This window comes from Diplotaxodon limnothrissa, linkage group LG4 (genome assembly GCF_057381915.1).
Source record: "Diplotaxodon limnothrissa isolate DT_005_m linkage group LG4, D_limnothrissa_male_GT1.1, whole genome shotgun sequence".
Taxonomy (NCBI): domain Eukaryota; kingdom Metazoa; phylum Chordata; class Actinopteri; order Cichliformes; family Cichlidae; genus Diplotaxodon; species Diplotaxodon limnothrissa.
The window spans coordinates 28,833,272-28,854,680 of NC_140599.1; the positions used below are offsets into that span (position 1 = coordinate 28,833,272).

The window sequence follows — 21,409 nt, forward strand, 5'->3', positions numbered from 1 at the left end:
AAATAAGTAAAACTAACGAAAACTAGTTTGACTGAAATGCACACACACAGAAACAACGAGATGTGTGCGATTAGTCAGCTGGATGATTAATACAATTGGCTACAGCAATTATTCAAACTTTATTAATGCACAACTTAAGTTCACTCTTTGGTCTAAGATGCTATGCAGCCACTCATCACTAGTTGGAGCTACAGCTATTTCACATGGCAGCACTGCTCTCCGTCCTTCTTTGTCCTGGAAGTTCTAAAATACACCAGGGTGGAAAATAAGAGATGAAACCATCGTGTGTCTGTAGATAGAAAATGGGTGTATGTCTACTAAAATGGCATGTAAGTGCATTCAAAATGTGATTTGGTAAATGAGCTGATTCTTGTAAAACGCTTTCCTGCTCTACCTGAGGACTGAAATCGCTTTATATTTTGAGTGTCATTCACCGATTCACACACATTCATTTGAGCACTTTTTATAATATTCACCCTTGCCCAAGTTGCTCATATTGGAGAGCAACTTGAGATACTTTTTTCTTAAGGACACTGTGGCATGCATACTGGAATGGGCAGAGATTGACCCATTAATGTTTCAATTGGAAGATGACCTGCTCTACCTCCTGAACTACAGCCACCTCTGGTTATTGGTTATTTAAGAATGCAACTAATGGTTTCAGACGGCTCTTCAATCTCTGATATTGTTTTATCATTTAACACACTCCTTGAACATCCCTAAAATCTATTTTCCCCTTAACCCTAAGTTTTTTTTTTTATAATCTGTGCTTTACTGTAAGGAGGTTTCGAAGCAATGCAATTATGCTGCTTTGTTTCTCAGCTTTTGTTTCTAAGGCTGCATGGCAAGCCATGTAAGAGCTTAAACACTAAAAGACTGAACTTGTATTAGACAACAAGAACAACTAAAAAGCTATTCATCTCTGAATCTCATTACTGAAGTGATAATGATGATGATGGTCTGCTCAGTTCTATTCAAAAGCATAAAGAGAGAAAAACACAGTTAGCTATAGTTTTCTTGTTAAACACAACAACTGTAATTCACTGGGATTTTTAGTGTAATTGTGAGTATACCACCTGAAATGTCCTGCCAGTCTGACAGTATTGATGAAGAAGGAAAAAACAAAACTAGCAACACATCATGCCACGATCTAAAGAAACAGCTTTAGACAACAAACTTATTGATATCTATCAATCTGTAAAGGGATACTAAGCCTTTGGGACTGCAGCGAACCAATATCCACAAATGAAGAAAACTTGGAATACTGGTAAACCTTCATAGGATTGGCCACAGTGTTTTGAGTCCATGCTAGATACCATGTTAATTAACTAGTTATTAGGTTTAGGTTCAGGAGGGCAATCACTTTTTCACACAGGGGCAGACAGGTATAGGTTGAATTTAACTGAACTGAATCTCTAAAAATTTCATGTTGAACCTGTGGTAAAATGTTCTCCATTAGAAGAATCAGCATTAAAGTAAATTAAAATAAACTGTTGTAAAGAAAGCATTACCTGACATTAACCTGAAACCTGAAGCCTAGACTACCCACAATGACACTTGACAATCAACTGTTCAGCCAGAGCACTAATGCAGCACTAGTAGCAGAAGTAAATGAAAAGTCTTTGGTAACATAGATCTGCTAAATTTACTTCTTGTCAGATTTGTTGTCTTCATTCAAAACCAAAATGATAGCAATTAAGACAGTAACGCTAGCTTCTTCTAAAAGAAGGAATCTATGTCAACACATGGCAAATGACTAATATTCCACCTGCTATATGTACTCCTCAAGACCTCAAATTAGACTTTGAATAAATCCGTGGAGTTCTAACTGTTTTCTTCAGCTTCACATTCAGCACACACCATGTGCTGTATGTGATGTTTTGTCTTGGTTCCTTTTTTATTGCAGTAAAAGCAGACAAAGCCACTAATGATGTCAAAAAATAAATACTAAAAGTCTAAACTAAAACCTAAAAAGTAAAATCCAAATATATTTAATTGTCACCAGTCGAAAAAAACAACTATAATTACGCTCACTATGGATTTGTTTAGATTTGTGTGCATTTCATACAGATACTTAATCCTTTCTCCTTCTGTTTCCAACACTGAGTACATAGTAGAAAAGGGAAAAAAAGTTTAAAACACAGCTTGAGCTTCAACATTTCCACAGAGAAAACATCTGCCATGGTTCAAACATGGCAAGGGAGCCCACGAGAGAGTGTGGGCACAGAAATCCACCAAACTCACATCCGCAGAGAAAAAGAAGATGAGTGATCAGACACAGAGGCAGTAAACTAACCTGGGGCAGTACTGTTAAAGAACATTTTTGATATGTAGGGGTCGTTTAATAGCCATTCTTGCCCACGAGCCGATAATTAGCCCATTTCATCTGTGTTAATGTATGATAATGGCTACTGTCATGCAACTTCCGAAACAAATCTTCTGAAAATGCATAAACTCATATCCCTTGGTTATTTTCTTGGCCAAGAGGTCTGGTGGTGATTTAATAAATGCAGAAAATGATGTTCAAACATTTCTATGATGACCAACAAAGTTTTAACAGCCAGTTATGCGTAAAACAGATTTTACAGTCTTGTGTATTCAGGCTGACTACCGCAAAAGACGAGTTGCTTCAGCATGATGCAAATATTATTTTAACTTTTATACTGCAGTTTACTGCTTTCAGAAAGAAAAACACAAGAAGCCGACTTACAGAAGAGAAGTTATGAGCTCCACATGGCTCTCCTCTATATTTGCAGGACAGAAGCATGTCATCCAGTTGGTGGCTCAGTCTGTCCATAAACTCCAGGTTGGTCCCTTCAAAGTTTCTGGGTGGGAGAAAGAGCCTGAAGTCTGACAGTTTCTTGAACCAGGTGCGACGGTCCTCCTGAAGCAAGTCCAAAACCATGGGTCTCACTGTCCGGTTAGCAAGCAGCAGGCCCAGCCAGTGGCCAGCAAAGTACAGGTCACTCTTGGTGAGTTTGTAGAGGCGGATAGGGTTATTGTTACAGATAGTGACTGTAGGGAAAGCCAGTTCTTTGGCCCATTCAGTGTGGACTCGCGTGTATGTGGGAAAGGAAAGCCAGTGGAGTAAGCGGTTGGAGGACCAGGATAAAAGCAACCCTACAGAGGTGCAGAGTGCCAGAAGCCAGAAGGCCCTGCGGCCCACAGAGCCACCAGGGACGCAAATATGCCGCAAACCGTGTAGGCGTGTCCTTGACAGCAGAGTGGAAGTGACCTGGGCCAGAGTTGGCTTCGGATGAAGCCGCTGACGGCCTTTTCTGATCATGGCCGGGGATCCCCTCCGGAGACAGCGCCCTTCCAAGGCCATCGCTGTCCACAGTGCTCCTAAAGCTGCGGGAAAGGCTTCATTTCCCAGCCAGGCCTCAAGGGCTGGGGCCCACATGTAGCTCCAGGATAAATCCACTACTGTAATCCACACATGGATATGCGTTGGCCCTAAAAAACACTACAGACCTATAGACTTTGAAGTGCATTGACACTGCATGCACACACACACAAAAAGTGACCTTACGAAAGCTGTGTGTTTTGAAGCTGCCTTTTCTTATTGGTGCAGGAGCTCTGTTGAACTGAGCAGCAGCTACTTGTTGGTCATTTCTCTTGGTCTCTCCATGTGAGAGTGCTCCAATCATCCAGCTCAGCAGGGACAGAAAAAAAAATCAGCTAGGCAAATGTGCTCCAAGCAAGGTGTCTTCTACATGAATGACTCCAGCATCCACGGCAGTTAGGGTGACAGTGAACAAGAGAGGATGAGACAGAGAGAGCGAAGGCAAGAGGAAGAGGGAGGGGAGGAGAGAGGGAGAGAAGAGGACAGAATACAAAATACCACGGGCTTAGTACAGAGGACAAAAAACAAATGAAAGAAGGGAAGGTAATTAAAATAATGAGATGACAGAGGACAGAATTGGTTGGTGTGGTGCAGTCCGCAAGAAGAGCCGTGTTCCAGCGCTGTGCTTTGTCTTCTTTTGGGTTAAGTATGTGTTTTTGAGCTTCACAGCTTTGCAGAAGCATTCATCAGCCAGAGGCAGCAATCACTTCCTTGTATGTGGTTTAATTGAATTCGCAAAAGTCTACGATCCTCATTTGTTTTCTTCTCCCACTTTCTGGTCTCACTTTTGGTGCCTTTAGTTCTTTCTGATGTCACTGATCCGCTCCTCGTCTGTCCCTGAACTCTGTTTTAACCGGCGTTATTAGGTCCTGCAGGTAAACACGGGACAGCTTCATCTTGCAGCGGACCTGCTTCTCAGCAGCGCGGCCACAGTTAGAGACGTACCACAACACACTTTCACATGGAGAAGGAGGCACTCATGCACGTACACGGACAAACACTCACAGCGGTTTCCTGCGGGATACCAGACCAGAGATAATCTGTTCTGTCACACTCACATCTCAACATCTCTCCCCCTTATCTGTCTCCTGTTATTCTTTCTTCTTCTTCTTCCCCCCTAGTTTTTTCTCCCCCACTCACAGACAGGATCTCTAATCTCAATATTCCCCTCATGTCTCCGCTCCTCCTTCTAAAAATACTCTCTCCAAATCAAATCCATCAACTTGCCCTCATGCTCCTCCTCCTCTTGTCTTTTATGTCAGTCAAGCCCCGTAAGCTCGACCTCCTGTCGGGCACCCCCCACCTCCTCCTCTTCTTCTTTTTCACTTTGTCCGAGCACTCCCTTGCTTTTCTTCCATCAGGAAAGGCTTCTGTGTGCGCTTTCCTCTCTCTGTGTCCTTGTCAGCTTCATCCAGCTCGCTCCCTCTCCCTGGTCTGAATGACTTCACTCCTCTCTGTGATCTCTCTTTTTTCTCCCCCTCTCTCTCTCGATGTCTCTCACGCTTTTGCTTCTCTGTTTTGCTCTGCTTTTCAGGCAGCTTGTCCCCCCATTGCTCTTCTTCTCCTCCTCCTGCGCCACAGCTCTGTCCACGCAGCCGGTGAGCCCGTCACTGATGAGAGCGCCTGTCTCTCTCTGTGCTAACTTGCGCCGTCCTTCGCCCCCCTCTGTTTGTCTGCTGCTGCTGCTGAGCCACACAGCCTCAGAGCGATGAGAGGCTGCTGTGTGCATGCAGTGCACAAAAGCCACGCGTAGAATCTCTTGTTCTCTGGGTTAATTTTTTTTTTATCTCATTCTTTTTATTCCGGCAATAGAGATTTTAAATTTGTTTGGAAAAACTGGATTGGAATAAAATGGGTTATGCACTCTTTGCCGACTTTAGCTTTGGTCTTTTAGCACTTTGTCTAGTAAAGGGACCGTCTCCCCTCAGCTAAGGACCTGCTCATTGAGATTCACTGGATTTTTCTCTTAACTTTAACTTGAAATGGTCAACTAAACCTTAGACATTTTAGTCTAGCAAAATAATAAGCGAAAAGAAAATTATATATACACATTTTTCTTTTGATTAATTCCAAGCTGCTCTATTTCACGTACATTTGTCCTTGTTCCATAACCTGAGATCTAAACTCAGGTTAAGGAACAACCACTGATTTTTTTGTTATTTTTTTTAATATCTCAATAGCAAAATTGATATGACCCAAATAAACACTCTGGCAATGGTATGTTTAGTGCTATGAATTGAAAAAACTTTGTAAATCATTCATTTTTTACACATATTTTTCATTTTTAATTTATTTGGTTCTTTGTAAGTAGCGCTGGTGGCCTCTGTAGTTCTATAAAGACAACGACCTTAATACATACCAAGCGAGGCTGCATATTCAATTCTCTGAGAAAGCTCATTTTATTTTTCATAAAACGTAGAGGCATAGTTCAGTCTTTGAGCGTGTCCTTTGTGGCTCTGAGCAGAACAACCTTCCACACAACAAAATGTTATCTTATTACCTCGTTTCGGATGCAAACCCACCTTTTGTACCATTTTTTTCCTTTTTTAATGGTGAAGGATTATTGCATTCCTGGTCTGCAAATATCACTTGCGCCAACAAGCACTCTCCGTTTAGGACAGTCAAGTTAAATAGCCTTCGTCAATACAAGTAAACAGACAGCTTCAGAGCCAACTCGCTGTAAGGGCTCTTGTTCACCGAGTCCTGCAATGCATGGTTTTGTAAAATTCAAGGTTTCACTCATTAACATTCAGTAATGTTCTTGTGCCAATTATAGAGGAGACCATTTTCTCCCTGTGTGATGAAGGCTATTTTTCCACTTCATTTTAATTTTTTAGATTGCTTCATTAAACTCCCCTAAGCTGCTCTCTGTTTCTACAGAAAAATGTAAAATAAAGCTCAGAATTTAAACCCGTCTGTATAATTTGTCAGAACCTGCAATGTGTGGTGGCTCTGAATAATTATCAGGATCTTAGATCATTTTTGTAGTAGTATATAATAAATGCCAGAGACCAAACTAATTAATATAAAACGGTTTCTTAACATCACGGGGTGAATATCGAACTCCGCGTGTGGGTTTGACATGATTTTGACTGGAACCGTGTTGCTTGTTGCCGTTCAGCTGAAAGTTCTCGAACGCTGCTTGACAACTTCTTGTGATCTCATCTTTGAATGCGTAATGATAAGACATTTTTTAACTTTGAACTATAGAGCCCACACATAAGTTTAAAGAAACATTTCAAGCTGTCAAGAGAAATTAGCACAGAAATCCAAACTGGCATGTGCTCGCATTTGCACACATAATGAAGCGCATCGTTCCCAAACAGCAAAACGTGCACTGTGAAAACGTTAAAACAGGTCCATGTATAATGCATAACCAGCAAAAATACAAAGAACAGGAACACAGTGTGAAATCTGGAATGTCAAATGCGTGCATGTATACATATTTCTTCTAACGCCTACTGTATGCTATGGTGGAATGCATAAGCACACACACATTCACTGCCTACAGCTAGAGGCAGAGGCAGCCTTCCAGAGCTTGGATCCACAGGCTGAATAATTAGCTTGGAGCCATAAAGAGGGTTTCTCAGTCCAGCTATGCAGCCAGTGTAACGAACAGCTCAAAGGCTCAATATATCCAATTTGCAATTCTAAAACATAAGGGAAATCACAGATTAATTAGGGACACAGCCAGCCCAAACATCAGATACAATTAGACCGCATTGTATAGCTGCAGCATCGTGGCATGTGACTCCTATAAAATAATCCGGTATGTTTTAGTCAAATGCACCGTCACAAGATCAAAGGCCACATAGTGGCAAACTGGCAGCGAGAGAGCAGCTTGTAAATACAAACCACAATTAAACATTCATAGATTCATGTTAATGAGGCCTAGAATGTTTCAGAAGCCTGCATTAAACACTTAATAGTTAAACAGGAACTCTGCGAGGTTGTAGTTGATTCACAAGAGGGCAAGCTCCACGCTGGCCTTGTTGGTGAATGCACAGCTGAGGCTGTGTCAAGGGCAAGCAGGACACAGGAGGCAAAGAAAAACAGTATACATGCGCTGGGATGCCATTAATCAAAACCCCAGCTTAATTTAAAATGTTAGCGGTGGCAGGCGAAGCAATCAGTGGCTTTTTCTGAGCTGTTAGACTTTTCCAAACTAACGGCAGCAACACTTGTCATCAAGAGAAAAAAGCTTAGCGGGCAGCTTCACTTTCCATCTTCCAGCTGGACCTAAAGCTTTTATTTTTTTAATACAAAGATAAGTCCCTGGGTAGCTACTGATTAAAACTTAAAGACTGATGTCTCATGATAGTAGCTCATTTAATCATTATTCCATCTAATAGTTGTTGTCAGGGTTCATAGAACCATCTAGAGATAGCTTCCTTTGTGATGTGACAGAGGTTTGGCTTGGTCTTGTCTATCATCTTCGAGTCTGTGTCAGGGATAACAACATGTTGAGGTGTGGCGCTCATTTGAGGCCAGAAAACTGGCTCCAGTGAAATCCTCAGCAAGTTCCCCATCAAAGAATTCATATACTCAAACAAAGGTAGTGAATGCTGCTGTGCTCATCAATTTAGCTTAATTGATTTAACCTTAAAACAGCTGCTGCCTTGCATTAACACAAAAAGTGTCTTTGATGTAGCTGATGCAGGCAGAACTGTCCTCCGGCATTCTTCTCCTGTAGAAGGCAGTCTCTTTGGTTTATAGCAACACCTGCTCTAGATATTTTTTGTGTGTAAAAATAAGCCAGACTAAACCTTTACTAAACATTTCTCTGTTATAGACCTTGGAGACACTTTCCAGAAGTTTTTCAGTGACTTATTCTTACATTTAGAATCACCCACTAAAATGCATTTTCTGTAAAACCTACACAGTGTTCACACCATTTTTATCCAAGCAGTCACTCTTTTTCTGTTAATCAAAAAGACTGACCTCATTAGTAGTCAAAATCTTATCAGTGTATTTTTAAGCAACATTTCTTTTGCTCTATAAAATTCTGAGGATTAAGCTAAATAAATCTGATATGTCTCGGTTTTCTTTACTTTGTTTGTTTAGATAAAGTATGTCACTCTGTACAAACTGCCTCCATGTGCAGCAGCTCAAAAGACAAATGCTGGTGAGACGCTTAAAAACAGTAAACCGAGACAAACAAAGGAGACTGTAGAGCTGAAAGGACGTGAGATAAGTGGCAGTTATCTGTGGATTTGTTACCAGTAGCAACACCTTCAGTAATCAGTTAACATGAATATTGATCACTGCCACTTTCAGCTACGAAATTCAGTCTTAGTGAAGAGGACTATAAATGCATAGGGGTGTTCAGACATATATACAAGTCACATATACAGGACTATAATTTTGTAGCTAAAAGTAATGTTTACTTTTTTCAGTGAACAGAATGAGATAAATAACTGGTATATTTTTGAAGTAAAACACAAATCAGCATGTTGCTTAATTGAACATAAGCAATCAGTCTGCTGTGCCAAATTCAGAAAAAACTGGTTCTACTCAAGACCGACTATTACAGAAGTTGCCCTTTGCACTCACCTGCATACTCATTTTGATTGAAAAGTCTGAGTCACATAGAGAATAATAGGGCTCATGGTGATCATCCTACCTGTAAACGGCGCAGCTGTCTGCTCTGTCGGAGCAGGAGGTGACATCACTCAAAGAAAGCCACCAAAAAAACAGTCTCAGCAAGAAAACAGTTAGCAGTGATGGAGATGCTGTAATTTAGCCTGCAGGCTGAAAAAGAAGCATCGTTTTTTGTGTTAAGAAAAAACCACAGGAGCTCTGTTGCACATAGTCAGAAAGATTTATTTTAAAACTAGCTTTCTATACTGCGAATGACTTCAGCAACTGTCTAAAAGCAGCTCAACTTGCACAGTAGGTGTTAAGTTGAGATTAAATAATGTTAAATTGCATGAAGCCCTAATGATATCTGTGGGATTGATAATAAAAACACACAATTGTAGTGCAAAAAGAATATTAAGAACACATTTAGAAACCTAAGAATAAAAACTGAGCACAGCTATTATTTAATCTGAATTTTGAACTCGTTTATTTTATTAAATGTACGTACTATATTTTTCTTTGTCAAAATTAGAGAGAAATAACTGAGGGTTACTAGCTCCTCGCCGGCTAATGAAAAGCAGATTTACTTCATTTTCTGCTAAATCAATAGAGGTGGAAGTGGAATGACTCCAGCCCTGATGGCTCGAGGGTGGCCTGGAGGAACCCACAACACCGGTGCTGTCGATCGCCCAACATTACAGAAGCAAACTGTGCTGAACATGATCACCTCTATTTTTATTAATTGTCAGTGGTTACAGAAACATAACGAGGCACAGCTCAATAAAAAGAGACCACTGATGTTAGGTTTCACCTGCTCGTTCAATATACTTATGCCACATCTGCTGCCACTGCTAAATGTTTTTAATTGATTCTCCGCATCATTAGGGAGTAGATTATGATGTTCCATATATCTTATATAACACATCAATTTGTCTGACTGATTTTGTTGCTCATTTTCAAAACCACAACTTATTTAAAATAAATCAGGAATTTTATAGCACATCATTAACATTGTACTCTTAGACTGCTGGAGTAAAGTGGACAGAATCTGACAAATCCTTCCACCTACATTACCAACAACCAAAGCTGACACCTGCAGCTTAGTCAGGCGTTCATATTTGTAATGCTAATAGTGGTTAATGAAGCCTCAAGTTGGTAAAGCTTCAAGTTGCTAAAGCCTCCAGCAGAGATGAGGTGTGTGGGACTGACCAAGACCTGTCAACAAACAGTAATGTGAAAAATCAGATATTATCCCCCCAGTATCCATAATTTTATACAGTCACTGAACCTCTTCGTAGTTGTTATTCAAACGGATCCTGTGCTACCTCCAAAATCAGCTTCTCGTTTGAGGACAAAGGGAGCAAGCCAGGCAAACACTATCCTTTTTTTTTCATCTGCTTCATGGTTGATTAGGTTTGTTTTCATGCTGCTGCTCTTTTTTATTAAACTACCACCACCTTTTTTGATTTAAAAATAGCGGGAAGCAGCTGCTTTAGATCTATCCTCACACCTGGCCCACATTTAGACAGAGCAGAAGGACATTTAAAATCTGACGAGCAAGTAGTTACAACAAAAAAGGGGACGGTGCTTAAAATGTGGGCGCGCACACATCTCAATGAATGTCCCAGTTTTAATAACCCCAAAACTGGTGTGTCATTCATCCAGCTGGACTCCAGTCCCCATGATTACACAATCAGCTTCAGTTACCGGTACACTTAGAATTTTCCCCAACTGACACTAGCTAAACACTGTCTGACAGGTTGGCAGCATCCCAGCTCCACTCTGCAAACACACTCCTAACCTTTATGGCTCCCTGCGGCCATCCACACACTTTGATAACCCCGGCCATGATTCAGTCTGCACACCAAAGAATCAACAGAAAACAATTGATGTCTTACCCTGGGATAAACTTAACACTAAAAGCATTCCTGTTTCCATAATTGTTGGAGCATTGCTGGAAATTGAATTAAATGCAAAAAGACATAATGTGCAAGTCATTGAAATTCTATATTCAACTGAATTTTGTACAGTTTGTTTTTATAATGCATTAAAATAAATTGGTTAGCAGTGGTAAATGGACTGATTCTTATATAGCGCTTTTCTACTCTCCCGGAGTACTCAAAGCACTCTAGTGGTTTGACATTGTCTTGCAGAAATAAGCAAGGCCTTTCTTAAAGACAATTATGTGACATCATGTTACTCAAGCCTGTCCACAAAGCTACATGATGCCTCTTCTCTTTAATTTGCATGATATGGTACTCTTGATTTTCAAACAGACTTTCAGATTTTGTGTATCCAGATGGCAATGGCAGCATTACTGGCTCTTGTTTGGGTGCTGGTAGAGTTCTGACTTGCATTTGTGAACAATCTTTGCTCACTGAACATAAACACACATTTTCAGAAGTGTTACTGAAACATTGCTGTGAGCCATTTAAGAATTGTGATTTATTTATTTAATTTTATGCATTTTTTAAGGAGTTCTTAGAGGTATTAGCTAGTAGATCATGCTCATTCAGCACTGGAGTTTTCCCTTATAGATAATTGTCTGGAACTGTTACTATCGGTTACTACAATATGATAGTATCTAGAGATTATCAAGTTTATGATGGAAATATTTTCCTACACAAGCTTAAAAAAGAAGAACCAATTCTTATCTTTACTTCTGAAAGACTGAGATACTCTGGTATACTGTACTCAGTTCTGATACCGACACAGTTGACTTTTTCACAACTTTTCCACTCTTTTGTTGTATAGGGCGTGAACGGTTATATAACACTGCCCAGACCTGTTGGTAGAAATAGTAATGGGGGTAACTTTAGGTCAGTGAAATCTAATTTACAATGTTTGTTTCTGCCATAACACTTATTGAGCACCAACTGCTGGCTGTTATGCAATAAGCAAACTATTTTAATTCTACCTTTTTACAAAATGAGGGTACTTAAATTTGCATTATTTGCATCGAAACTACAAATGAAATCAGCAAGTCTAGCTGGGTTCTACAATGGGTTTGTCCGTTTTTCCCCAGTTATACTCACTTTGAAAGTTACCCATAAATCAACACTTAAACTTTGCATGTCACGTATTTTTCCAGGTGAAATTACTTTGTTTTGTTTTTTTCAAGGTAATACAGTCCATAAGCACAAACTGAATTAATAAAGTAACACTATCATGAAAATAGGCAAAGTCTCTGAAGGCAGTCACAAATATGTGCAACAAATAAAGCTAAAACTTTTCTCTTTCTTGCTTCGGGCAACTAGCAAACATTAAAAACTCTCACCATGCATGCTCACAGCTTCTTGAGTGTGTCAGACTGTGACTTGGTAGTTATCAGCTTGCTCTTGTACAGCTGGTAAAGATTAGCATGTTGGTCCTTTGAGCTCAGACAGCTGATTGATCATGAGAGAAATCACTCTGCTGCACATTTAAGATGGCTGGGAAGACAGAATCTGCAGCTTTGACACATAAAAATCTTGTTAAATCAAGAATTGAATTTCCAGCTGTTTTTTTCTCTTCTGATTGGCAGGATTTCATAAAGTACACCAAAAGCAAAGTTTCACTTGTGTCACTATAGGTCCCGGACCTCACCTACCCCCTGCAAAAAAAGAAAAAAAAAGTCCATCATGTTTACGTACAATTAGCATCCAGGTGCAAATGTATCATTCCCTTACTAATGATACAAGTCTCACTGCAGCTTTGCTTGCCGTCTCTCTCTTCATTTTTTTCTGATCATTTTTCTTACAACAGGATTTGTTCCAGGGTTTCCATGGTAACACTCGCTACAGCTTAACTAACAGAATGACCAAAGACTGAACGTGGCAACACTCGGGGTTAAGGATCTACGTTTTTCACCTTTACTAAAAATAAAGCCAATTAAATTTAAAATGAACCCATCCTAGTCTAGGATCTTTTTTTTTTTTTTTTTTTTTTAATAAATAGGACAGGGGGAATGAATGAGAGAAAGAAAGAAAACCAAAGGGGAGAAGAGACGGTGAGAAGGGGGGGGGAAGAGAGAGAGAAAAAAAAAAAGAACTCCTGGGTCACCTGTATGGAGAAAAAAACAAAAACAAAACAAACAGAGGAGACAGCAAACAACAAAGAGCAACATAATAATAGAGAAAACAAAGCACCATCACAATAAACTAGCTAGTCATAGATATCAATATTTACTAAATAATAAACGATATTGTGCAGCACGCAAGATAGACAGCGCACAGTGTGCTTTGAGGCAGCAGCCAAGAAAGCTTTAGTCCGCGTCTGTGAATACCCATGTGTGCATACCTGTGTGGATCAGCATGCTTGCATTCCAAAGGTTTCTCCATGTAATGATCTGCTAGGGAGTGTGGGGGGGCCACAGCCCCGTCCTCCAGGGTGTGAAGCGGGTATGGAGGAGATCAAAACTCCAGACATCCAGAGGCCCCCAGAACACAAGAGACCATGGAAGACCAACAGAGGGGCAGCCGCGCCACTGTTCCAGTAAGAGCTGAGGAGAGTCCCAGATGAGGGCTCGCCCAGCAGCCGCGGAGCAGAAGTCAGGGGGAGTTGCAGTGACGCGCCCGTGAGCTCCGCCGGCCCCCAGCTGTGCCTGAGTGACCGAGCCCCAGGCCGAGAGGCCGGGGGCACCCCAACTCCAAAGGGGCCCGAGCGAGCCCCAGGCCCCAGGCCCCGACAAGCGGCCGCCAAGGAGTGAGCCGGTGTGTACCCGGACGCCCACCCCCAGACACAAAGAACCACCAACACACCGACACCTGAGGGAGTCCGCCACCGGCAGGGGAAGTGGTGGTGGGTGGAGATAGGCCTCCAAACCTTGGAGGGCCTGAGGTGTCCCCAGAGAGGTGGCGTCTGATACCCAACCTGACATATAGACACAGACATACAGGCACACACAGACACAAACATCCATTCCCACCCTCATGCTCTCGTATGCACTCACTCCACACTCAACCAACGTGGAGACAGACATAAAGAGACGCTGTACACACAATCACACTCCCCAAGCGTACTCTACAAACCGGGTCTAGGTACCCTTGCCCCTGGAGGGGGGAATTGCACCCAGACCCAGGTGGTGTTACCCTTTTCCCTGCGGTGGGGAGAGGCAGACCACCCCGACTCCGCAGCAGCAGGGAGGCCCCACACCCCAGACCGCAGTCGGACGGCCAACTCCTCCTACTAGCCCTCCCGCTCCAGCAGGCCGCAGAGAATGGGGGTGGGAGAAGACTCCAAACCTCCCTCCACCCGCTCATTGTAGTGTTGATGCATATGTGTTCTAAGGTGCAATTAAAACCCAGGAGGGCATGGAGCTACCTGCCAAGGAGCAGCAGGTAAGCGCATAGTCCCTCCTGCTAGCCCTCAATGACTAAGTGTATTTAAAATTGAGAGGTGGGCAACGACGTCAGGGGTGAGGTATACACCCTGATGGTAATTTGGACTCCGTGATTGTGCCCACCCCCAAGATCCTATATGTATGTGTAATGAGAGTGTGAATAATGTGAATGTCTAAGTTGTGGGATAAAATTGAGGCAGAGGCAGCCAGAAGGGGGGGGGGGGGGGGGGGGGGGGGTAGCCTCCTCTGCACCCTGGTGACATACCCCCACTCCAAGGCCCTGCATGTGTGGGTGGTTGTGGAGGAGCGGGAAGAGGGAGGCAGCTGGAGATGGGGAGGGAAGGAAGGGAGGGGCAGGTAACCCCTCCCTGGGGCCAGCTCCCCCGCTGACCCCAGTAGGCACTCCCACCCTCCGCAACCCGCCAGGGAAGGGGGGCCCAGGCCCATCAGACCGGGGCCCAGTGCAGTAGCGCCCTCCGGCTCCACAGAGCCCTGGACAGTCCACCCAACCCCACCACAGAGAAAACTGCACCCACCCCACCATCCACACATCTTCCAGACTACATAAGACGGTAAACGCCCAGGCTGAGATCTTCCTCCACCTCTCCTGTATCTCCCCCTCCTGCAGAGAGTTCCTGAAGAGAAGAAAGCTCCTGCAAGATGTGACCATCCCCCCCACCAGTTGAAGAGCCCCCCAGGCGGCTCGACGCACCGGCGGCACCCTGCTCCAGGGCCGGGCCCCCATGCACCCACCCGCCCACAACCCCGGCAACACACCAACCAGGACCCAAGCCCCCGAGGCCCGGCCCGGGCCCCAGCCCAGAGACGGAGCGCCCCCAGAACCTCACGCCCATCCCGGACCCACCCAGGGGCAGCCAGGTTGCCAGGTCAGTAACCCACGTCCGTCAGCACAGACCCTCCCCTAGCCCCGCTGCACGCAGCCGCGAGGAAACAGTCACCTGAGAGCCAACAGAGCCCCCAACCGGACGTGACCGCTACCCCTAGTCTAGGATCTTAATAACAACAGAAAGGATAAAGAAAATCTCTGTTAGGGAATTGAAAGCTCAGAGCCGAGACTGCCACAACAGTTCCAGCTAATGATGCCATTAGTGCTTTGGAGCACCACAATCAATCAGAGAAGTGATTAGCATGAGCATGTACAGAGAGTCGGGCCATTAGTCAAATGGGCCGTGTATAACCTTCAAGACATCGAGTCATCCGACATGCTTACACCTGCACACTAGAAAAAAAAGGTGCATCACAGGGCAAACAAAAAACATACAAATAGCCTTTATTAATACATGTTAAAAAGTATAATTATGTTGAGAGGGGTGTTGTGTTTCCATGGTAATTTTAGAGCGAAACAAAACGAGATCCAAATTTAGTCAAAGATTAAGTATGTAGGTAAGGTACCGCAGAGCTGTCTGACCTGAGCAGTAGAAGCAAAGTTTACTTTTTAAGCGAGATGGATTAATGGTCTACCTCTGAATGCATTCTGTTGCATAATAAATGGAAATGAAAAATGTTTCAGGCAGATGATTTAATGGACAAACAGCAAACGCCGAGCTGACACTGAGCCAGGCCAGATGAGGGTGCTGAGGTGAAGGCAAGAGAGAAAACACAGAGGGCAGTCAACGCTTTTCTTAAAATGCAGCCATGGAAATCCATCTGTCCTTATCTCCATAACGTATGTCAAAATAACAACGATGTCTCTGAAGTGATTCGTTTTGTGCAACTTTGAGCAAAACGTCATCTGGATTTAAAGTGAGTGGAAGTGTTCGGCAGATGTAGCAGACGTGGCAGTGACTGATGGTTAAAAGATTTAGTTAATTTTGATCAAATGCGACACTAATTTATTTCAGAATATGCAAAGAATTGTCAAACACTGATACTTCATAATTAATGCAATTTTAATGACGCAGGGATTTATGAGAGTCGGGGAGATGGCATATGCCAAAGTCATTTAGGGAGTTGATGACTTTATGTTAACCCCAAGTTAATTTATTCAGAGCTTTGTATTTCTAGGTCGAGTCTACCTTAAGAGCTACAGGTTTATGCACGGAGGGACAAAGCACAAGCAGACAGGGAAGAAAATATGAACAGCTTGGATATACTGGCACTGCATGTATTATTTATTTTTTTTTTTCACACTTCAACACAAGAGAACAAGAAGAATGTGTCTGAATAAAATAATCAAAAATCTTTTGTAAGCAGCGAGTGAGGAGAATATTTAAAGAAACAATCGAAGCACAGTTTGATGAGAAAATCCTGGTGCTGCTCAGTTTTCTCTCATTTATGAACTTCAACCAATGTTGAATAGCGGTATTATATTTGTATTGTAGAGATCGATTTTCACAACTGTAATGAATACAAATCACCACTAAATTAGCACCTTTATATCTCACCTGGCTACAGGGCGACGCTCAGCATTATTAGTTGCAGTATCCACAATAACGCATTTAATGACTGAAAATGAAATGAATGAAAAAGATGTTAAGAAAAAAGTAATTAGATATTGCAAATAAAATCCATTTGGTATGATTCAATACCCACTCCGGGTCGGGGATGAGTTCCTGCCCCAAGTGGAGGAGTTCAAGTATCTCGGGGTCTTGTTCGCGAGTGATGGGAGAAGGGAGCCGGAGATCGACAGACGGATTGGGGCTGCAGCTGCAGTAATGCGGACGCTGCACCGGTCCGTCGTGGTGAAGAGGGAGCTGAGTGTAAAAGCGAAGCTCTCAATTTACCGGTCGATCTACGTCCCTACCCTCACCTATGGCCACGAGCTGTGGGTAGTGACCGAAAGAACGAGATCGCGGATACAAGCGGCAGAAATGAGCTTCCCCCGAAGGGTGGCTGGCCTCTCCCTTAGAGATAGGGTGAGAAGTTCGGCCATCCGGGAGGGGCTCAGAGTAGAGCAGCTGCTGCTCCACATCGAAAGGAGCCAGCTGAGGTGGTTCGGGCATCTGACAAGGATGCCCCCTGGGCGCCTCCTGGGTGAGGTGTTCTAGGCATGTCCCACCGGGAGGAGGCCCCGGGGCAGACCCAGGACACGCTGGAGAGATTATATCTCTCGGCTGGCCCGGGAACGCCTTGGTATTCCCCCGGATAAGCTGGAGGAGGTGGCTGGGGAGAGGGAGGTCTGGGCCTCTTTGCTTAGGCTGCTGCCCCCGCGACCCGGCCCCGGACAAAGCGGATGAAAATGGATGGATGGATGGATGATTCAATAAGACCCACATCATAACAGATAAAATGGGGAAAAAACCCACACACACTTTTTCTCTCTGTCTTGAAATTGCAGATCAATAAGAAAAAATTATGTTATTACGTCTTCACTGTACCTCTAATTTGTCTTAATTCCTGTGATTTATTGGGGCTACTTGATTATGACAAAAATCATTTAGTTTAGAGAAGCTTGGTCAAGACTGAGATCTCAATTACTTCACACGATTGCTCATAATTTATTGAGCTTTTTGCTATTCTACATGTTCACCTATTAAACGCTTGTGACGTTCATTTCTTTTAGATGGGTCCTTTTGAACAAAGGGCTCTTTTACCTGCATCTTTGGGTGAAACTGAGTAAACTATGACTGAGCTTAAGCTTTAAAGAAGGAGCCAAAACACTGCACTCGATTTATATTCAACATAATATAAAATAAGTGTTTCACAGAAAAAAAAACCCAAGTAAATGCAAAAAGTTGTTTCTCTGTAAGGAAAATCTTGTAATCATAATATGTTGAATTCATATTGTGATCAAGCGTTAACAGTTACCCAAGATTAAAAAGACTCACAGTTTCTTAACTTAATATAAATCCTAGAATTCCTCTTCATGATCAGTCCTGTCATTACATCTTCACACGCTCAACATTAATACTAGGTGTGCTGTTCCTTAGCAACTCAAACTAGGGCCAAACATCAAAGAAATAACGTCCCTTCTCTTTCCATGCCATAGCTTATTAACCAGCAGGTAGTTTAGAGCATATAAGCTATTTTGAATCAAAGTGCACAGCAGAGGCAGCAGTGTAGCTGGAACTGAAAATCTAACACCGTCATCAGCATCAGTAAAAATACCCTCAGCAAGATTCCACTCTTTGATTTAACTGTGAAAATTATTTTAGTGAACTTTGTGGCCAAACTATAAAAACAGGCAGGCAAGTCATCGTTTTCCTCCCAGATCAGAGTAAATTTACACCCAGCATTCAAGTTTTCTGTTTCACTCAAATACTGTATCTCCTGAGAATGTATGTCTGATGAGTCTCACAACAGTACAAGAACCTTGCAGCTTTCAAATTTGCTGGCTGAGCTGCAAAGATAATACCCAGGATCAAAACTCCTCACACTTGTCAACAGTGGATGCTTCTCAGGGAGATGGAGGAAGGACGGAAAGTATGAGGACTGTGGAAGACATTCAGTAGGAAGCCTGCTTCCAGCTGTTTCCCTAAGGTAACATTGACCCTTCTGAGAATCTGCTTTTAGCGGCGCGCAGGAAGAAGACTGCCCTGGCACAGCACTGTAAGTCCTCCCATGAATTAAAGATGAGCTCAAGTTATTCTTCTGGCTTGAACTGACTGGAACAGATTTACAATTTGCATTTTATTTGAAAAGAACATAACCATCACATTCTTTCATTTCAGGATCATATGTGACACATCTATGGTCAGTTTTCCAGGTTGCTCGGGAGATGATGGAGGCAGCATTTCAGAAATAACGGTTAACTGTGTTTGTGTGAAATGTGTTATTTCAAGGCTGGGCAACGCTCAGAAAAAAGGGATCTTAACGTGAAAGATGAAACCACGTGAAAAGAAATTAAATCTAATTATTATTTTATTAAGTAAAGGTTTGTGATGCAGAACATCATTTTAAAAATGACTGAAAATGTTATATTTATATTTGTGAAAAACACTTTCTTTTTGTTTGTAACTTTCTTACAGAACTTGTGCATCAAACTTAGACTTGTTAATTCAGGATTTTCTTCCTAGCCACATTCTTGTTATGCCAAAACATAACAAGTGAAAAACATAAACATGTGACAGTGAGCTGAAGAAAGGTGCTGCCGTCTCCCCGATGCAAGTGTGCAAACATCTCTGCTGAAAGGTTGATGCATTTGAAGCCTGTAGACGATATCATGAAGACAGATGTGGTGTGCTTTAATCTAAACACAAACATCAGCCTCACAATGAAAACGTCAACATGCTGTTGTTAAGTGGGTATAATGTTTGCCATCTCAGTTTACTGTGGTTGTATGCTAATTTGGATTAGCAAATTACACAAGTACAACAGAGGCTAATGGATACTAAGCAAAGTACTGACAAACTGAAGCCATTTTCACTCGTGCACTGCAGTTGTGAACGTTTCTAGTCACTACTTTAAAGATGTACTTCATAGTTTCATAGTAGTTTTATGTTGTGTCGATTTTCGTGGGTTTTCCAATTGTTAAATCTTTTCAAACATTTGTTATTTCCATCATTTATTGTTTATGTTCTAGTTTGTTGTATTTTGATATGTTTTGTCTTTTTAATCCACTACATTACAACAATACTAATTTGATGATGATGGCAGTGTTCATTCAGGTGATTGTCCAACTTTATAGGATTCTTCCCCGGAACACCGTGGGTATGAAACTTCAAGAAAATCTAGACAATCATTATTGATCAATGATAAATAATTTAAACTTTTTCTTCTTTTCTTCTCCTTCCGGCTGCCCCATTAGGGCTCTGCATTGTGTGTGCATTCATCTGCCTCCATCCCACCCTATTCCTACCATCCTCCTCTGTCACAGCAACCCTCTGGACTTCTTTACTGCATCCTTGAATCTTCTCTGTGGTCTTTGTTTTCCTCTACTTTCTGGCAGATCCATCTTCTACCTCCATTGCCCAGTATATCTACCATCCCTCTGATATACCCATTTCTAATCTTGTCCATCCCAGTCCCTCCCAATGAAAATCGTAACATCTTCAACTCTGCCACCTCAACATCATAGCAGGTCTCACTAGCATCTTGTAGACATCCTCTTTCACTCTTGCTGCTATCCTTCTGTTATTAATCACTCCTGACACTCATCTACACCCACTCCATTCTGCCTACACTCTTCTTCACCTCTCTTGTGCTCAGTCCATTGGTTTGAATGGTTGATCTCAGGTCATCAGCACGAGCCTCCTTCTCATTCATAAGCATGTATTCTGTCTTGCTTAGAAGAAGCTCCAGCATGACCTCCCCTGTCAGCCTATCTATCCCTCTGGGGACACAGAGCTTAAATACAAATGAAACACATTTTTTTAGTCATATAAGCCTGCACTAAGTGAAGGACAGTCTAGAGCTGTTACAATATTGTGCAAAAACTGTTTATTAATGTAATTAAGCATATAAGCTGATGGATTAGAAATGCTTAAAACATGTTAGATATAGTGTGACTCCAAAGAGCAGCAGGTTAACATGACCTCAAAAGCCACTCACACAATGAGCCATTATTTTTCAGGTAGAGGCCTGTGATTGTAAAGTAAAAAGTACATTATCTGGCAGCAGCTCTTACCAAAGTTCAGTGCTTCTCACAAGAGAAGTGAGAAAAACTGCTCTAATCTAGAACTTGTTCTTTAGACCTAAAGAACATCAAAAGTTATTTCAGGTCAGTGCTGGTAAACTGAATGTCTTTTTATATTTTTATCTCTTTTCTTTTCTTTCTGTTTTTAATATCCACACCTGGTTGAGTAAAAAGGAAAGAGGGTCTGAAAGAAAAGTGTGGCTGTGCACTCCAAACAGTGTCCAGCCAGATTATTTGTTATGCTGACAGTGAAGGCACCTTGCAAACCTATGAGCTGGCAAACTCTCTCAGCACACTCAATTCAGAGTATAGCAGCGGCAACAACCTTGCTGCTTAAGCCAGGAAAAGCAGCCCACTCCAATGTGACCATCTATAAATTGGGATCTATTGTAGGGCATCATGTCCCTGTCACATTGTATGCATGTGTGGCTTGCACACACATTCAAAAGCTGTTATATATAATGCCTATATGTGGGATGTGTAGATATTTTGGGGCATGATCTGCTTGACAATGCTTAACCTAAAGAATTCTGATAACTGTTCTTCTGTGTCCTCTTCTGCTTCTTCACTACCTTATGAAAATCCCTCGAGGTGGAAAATCTTTCAGCTAGCTATATCAGTATCTTCA

General features: G+C 42.3%; 1 protein-coding gene across 2 annotated transcripts in view; it reads right to left on the reverse strand.

Moving 5' to 3' along the window:
• The window catches only part of asic2 (acid-sensing (proton-gated) ion channel 2), a 434,185-nt gene that overhangs the window by 129,779 nt on the left and 282,997 nt on the right, over positions 1–21,409 (reverse strand). The window contains exon 1 of one of the 2 annotated variants that reach the window (XM_085352782.1): positions 2,711–3,403. The exons of the other annotated variant lie outside the window; for it this stretch is intronic. Within the exon in view, the coding sequence (XP_085208908.1) occupies positions 2,711–3,403 (693 nt within the window). Of the gene's footprint in view, positions 1–2,710; positions 3,404–21,409 lie in introns of those variants that run through there. 2 annotated transcript variants of the gene reach the window in all.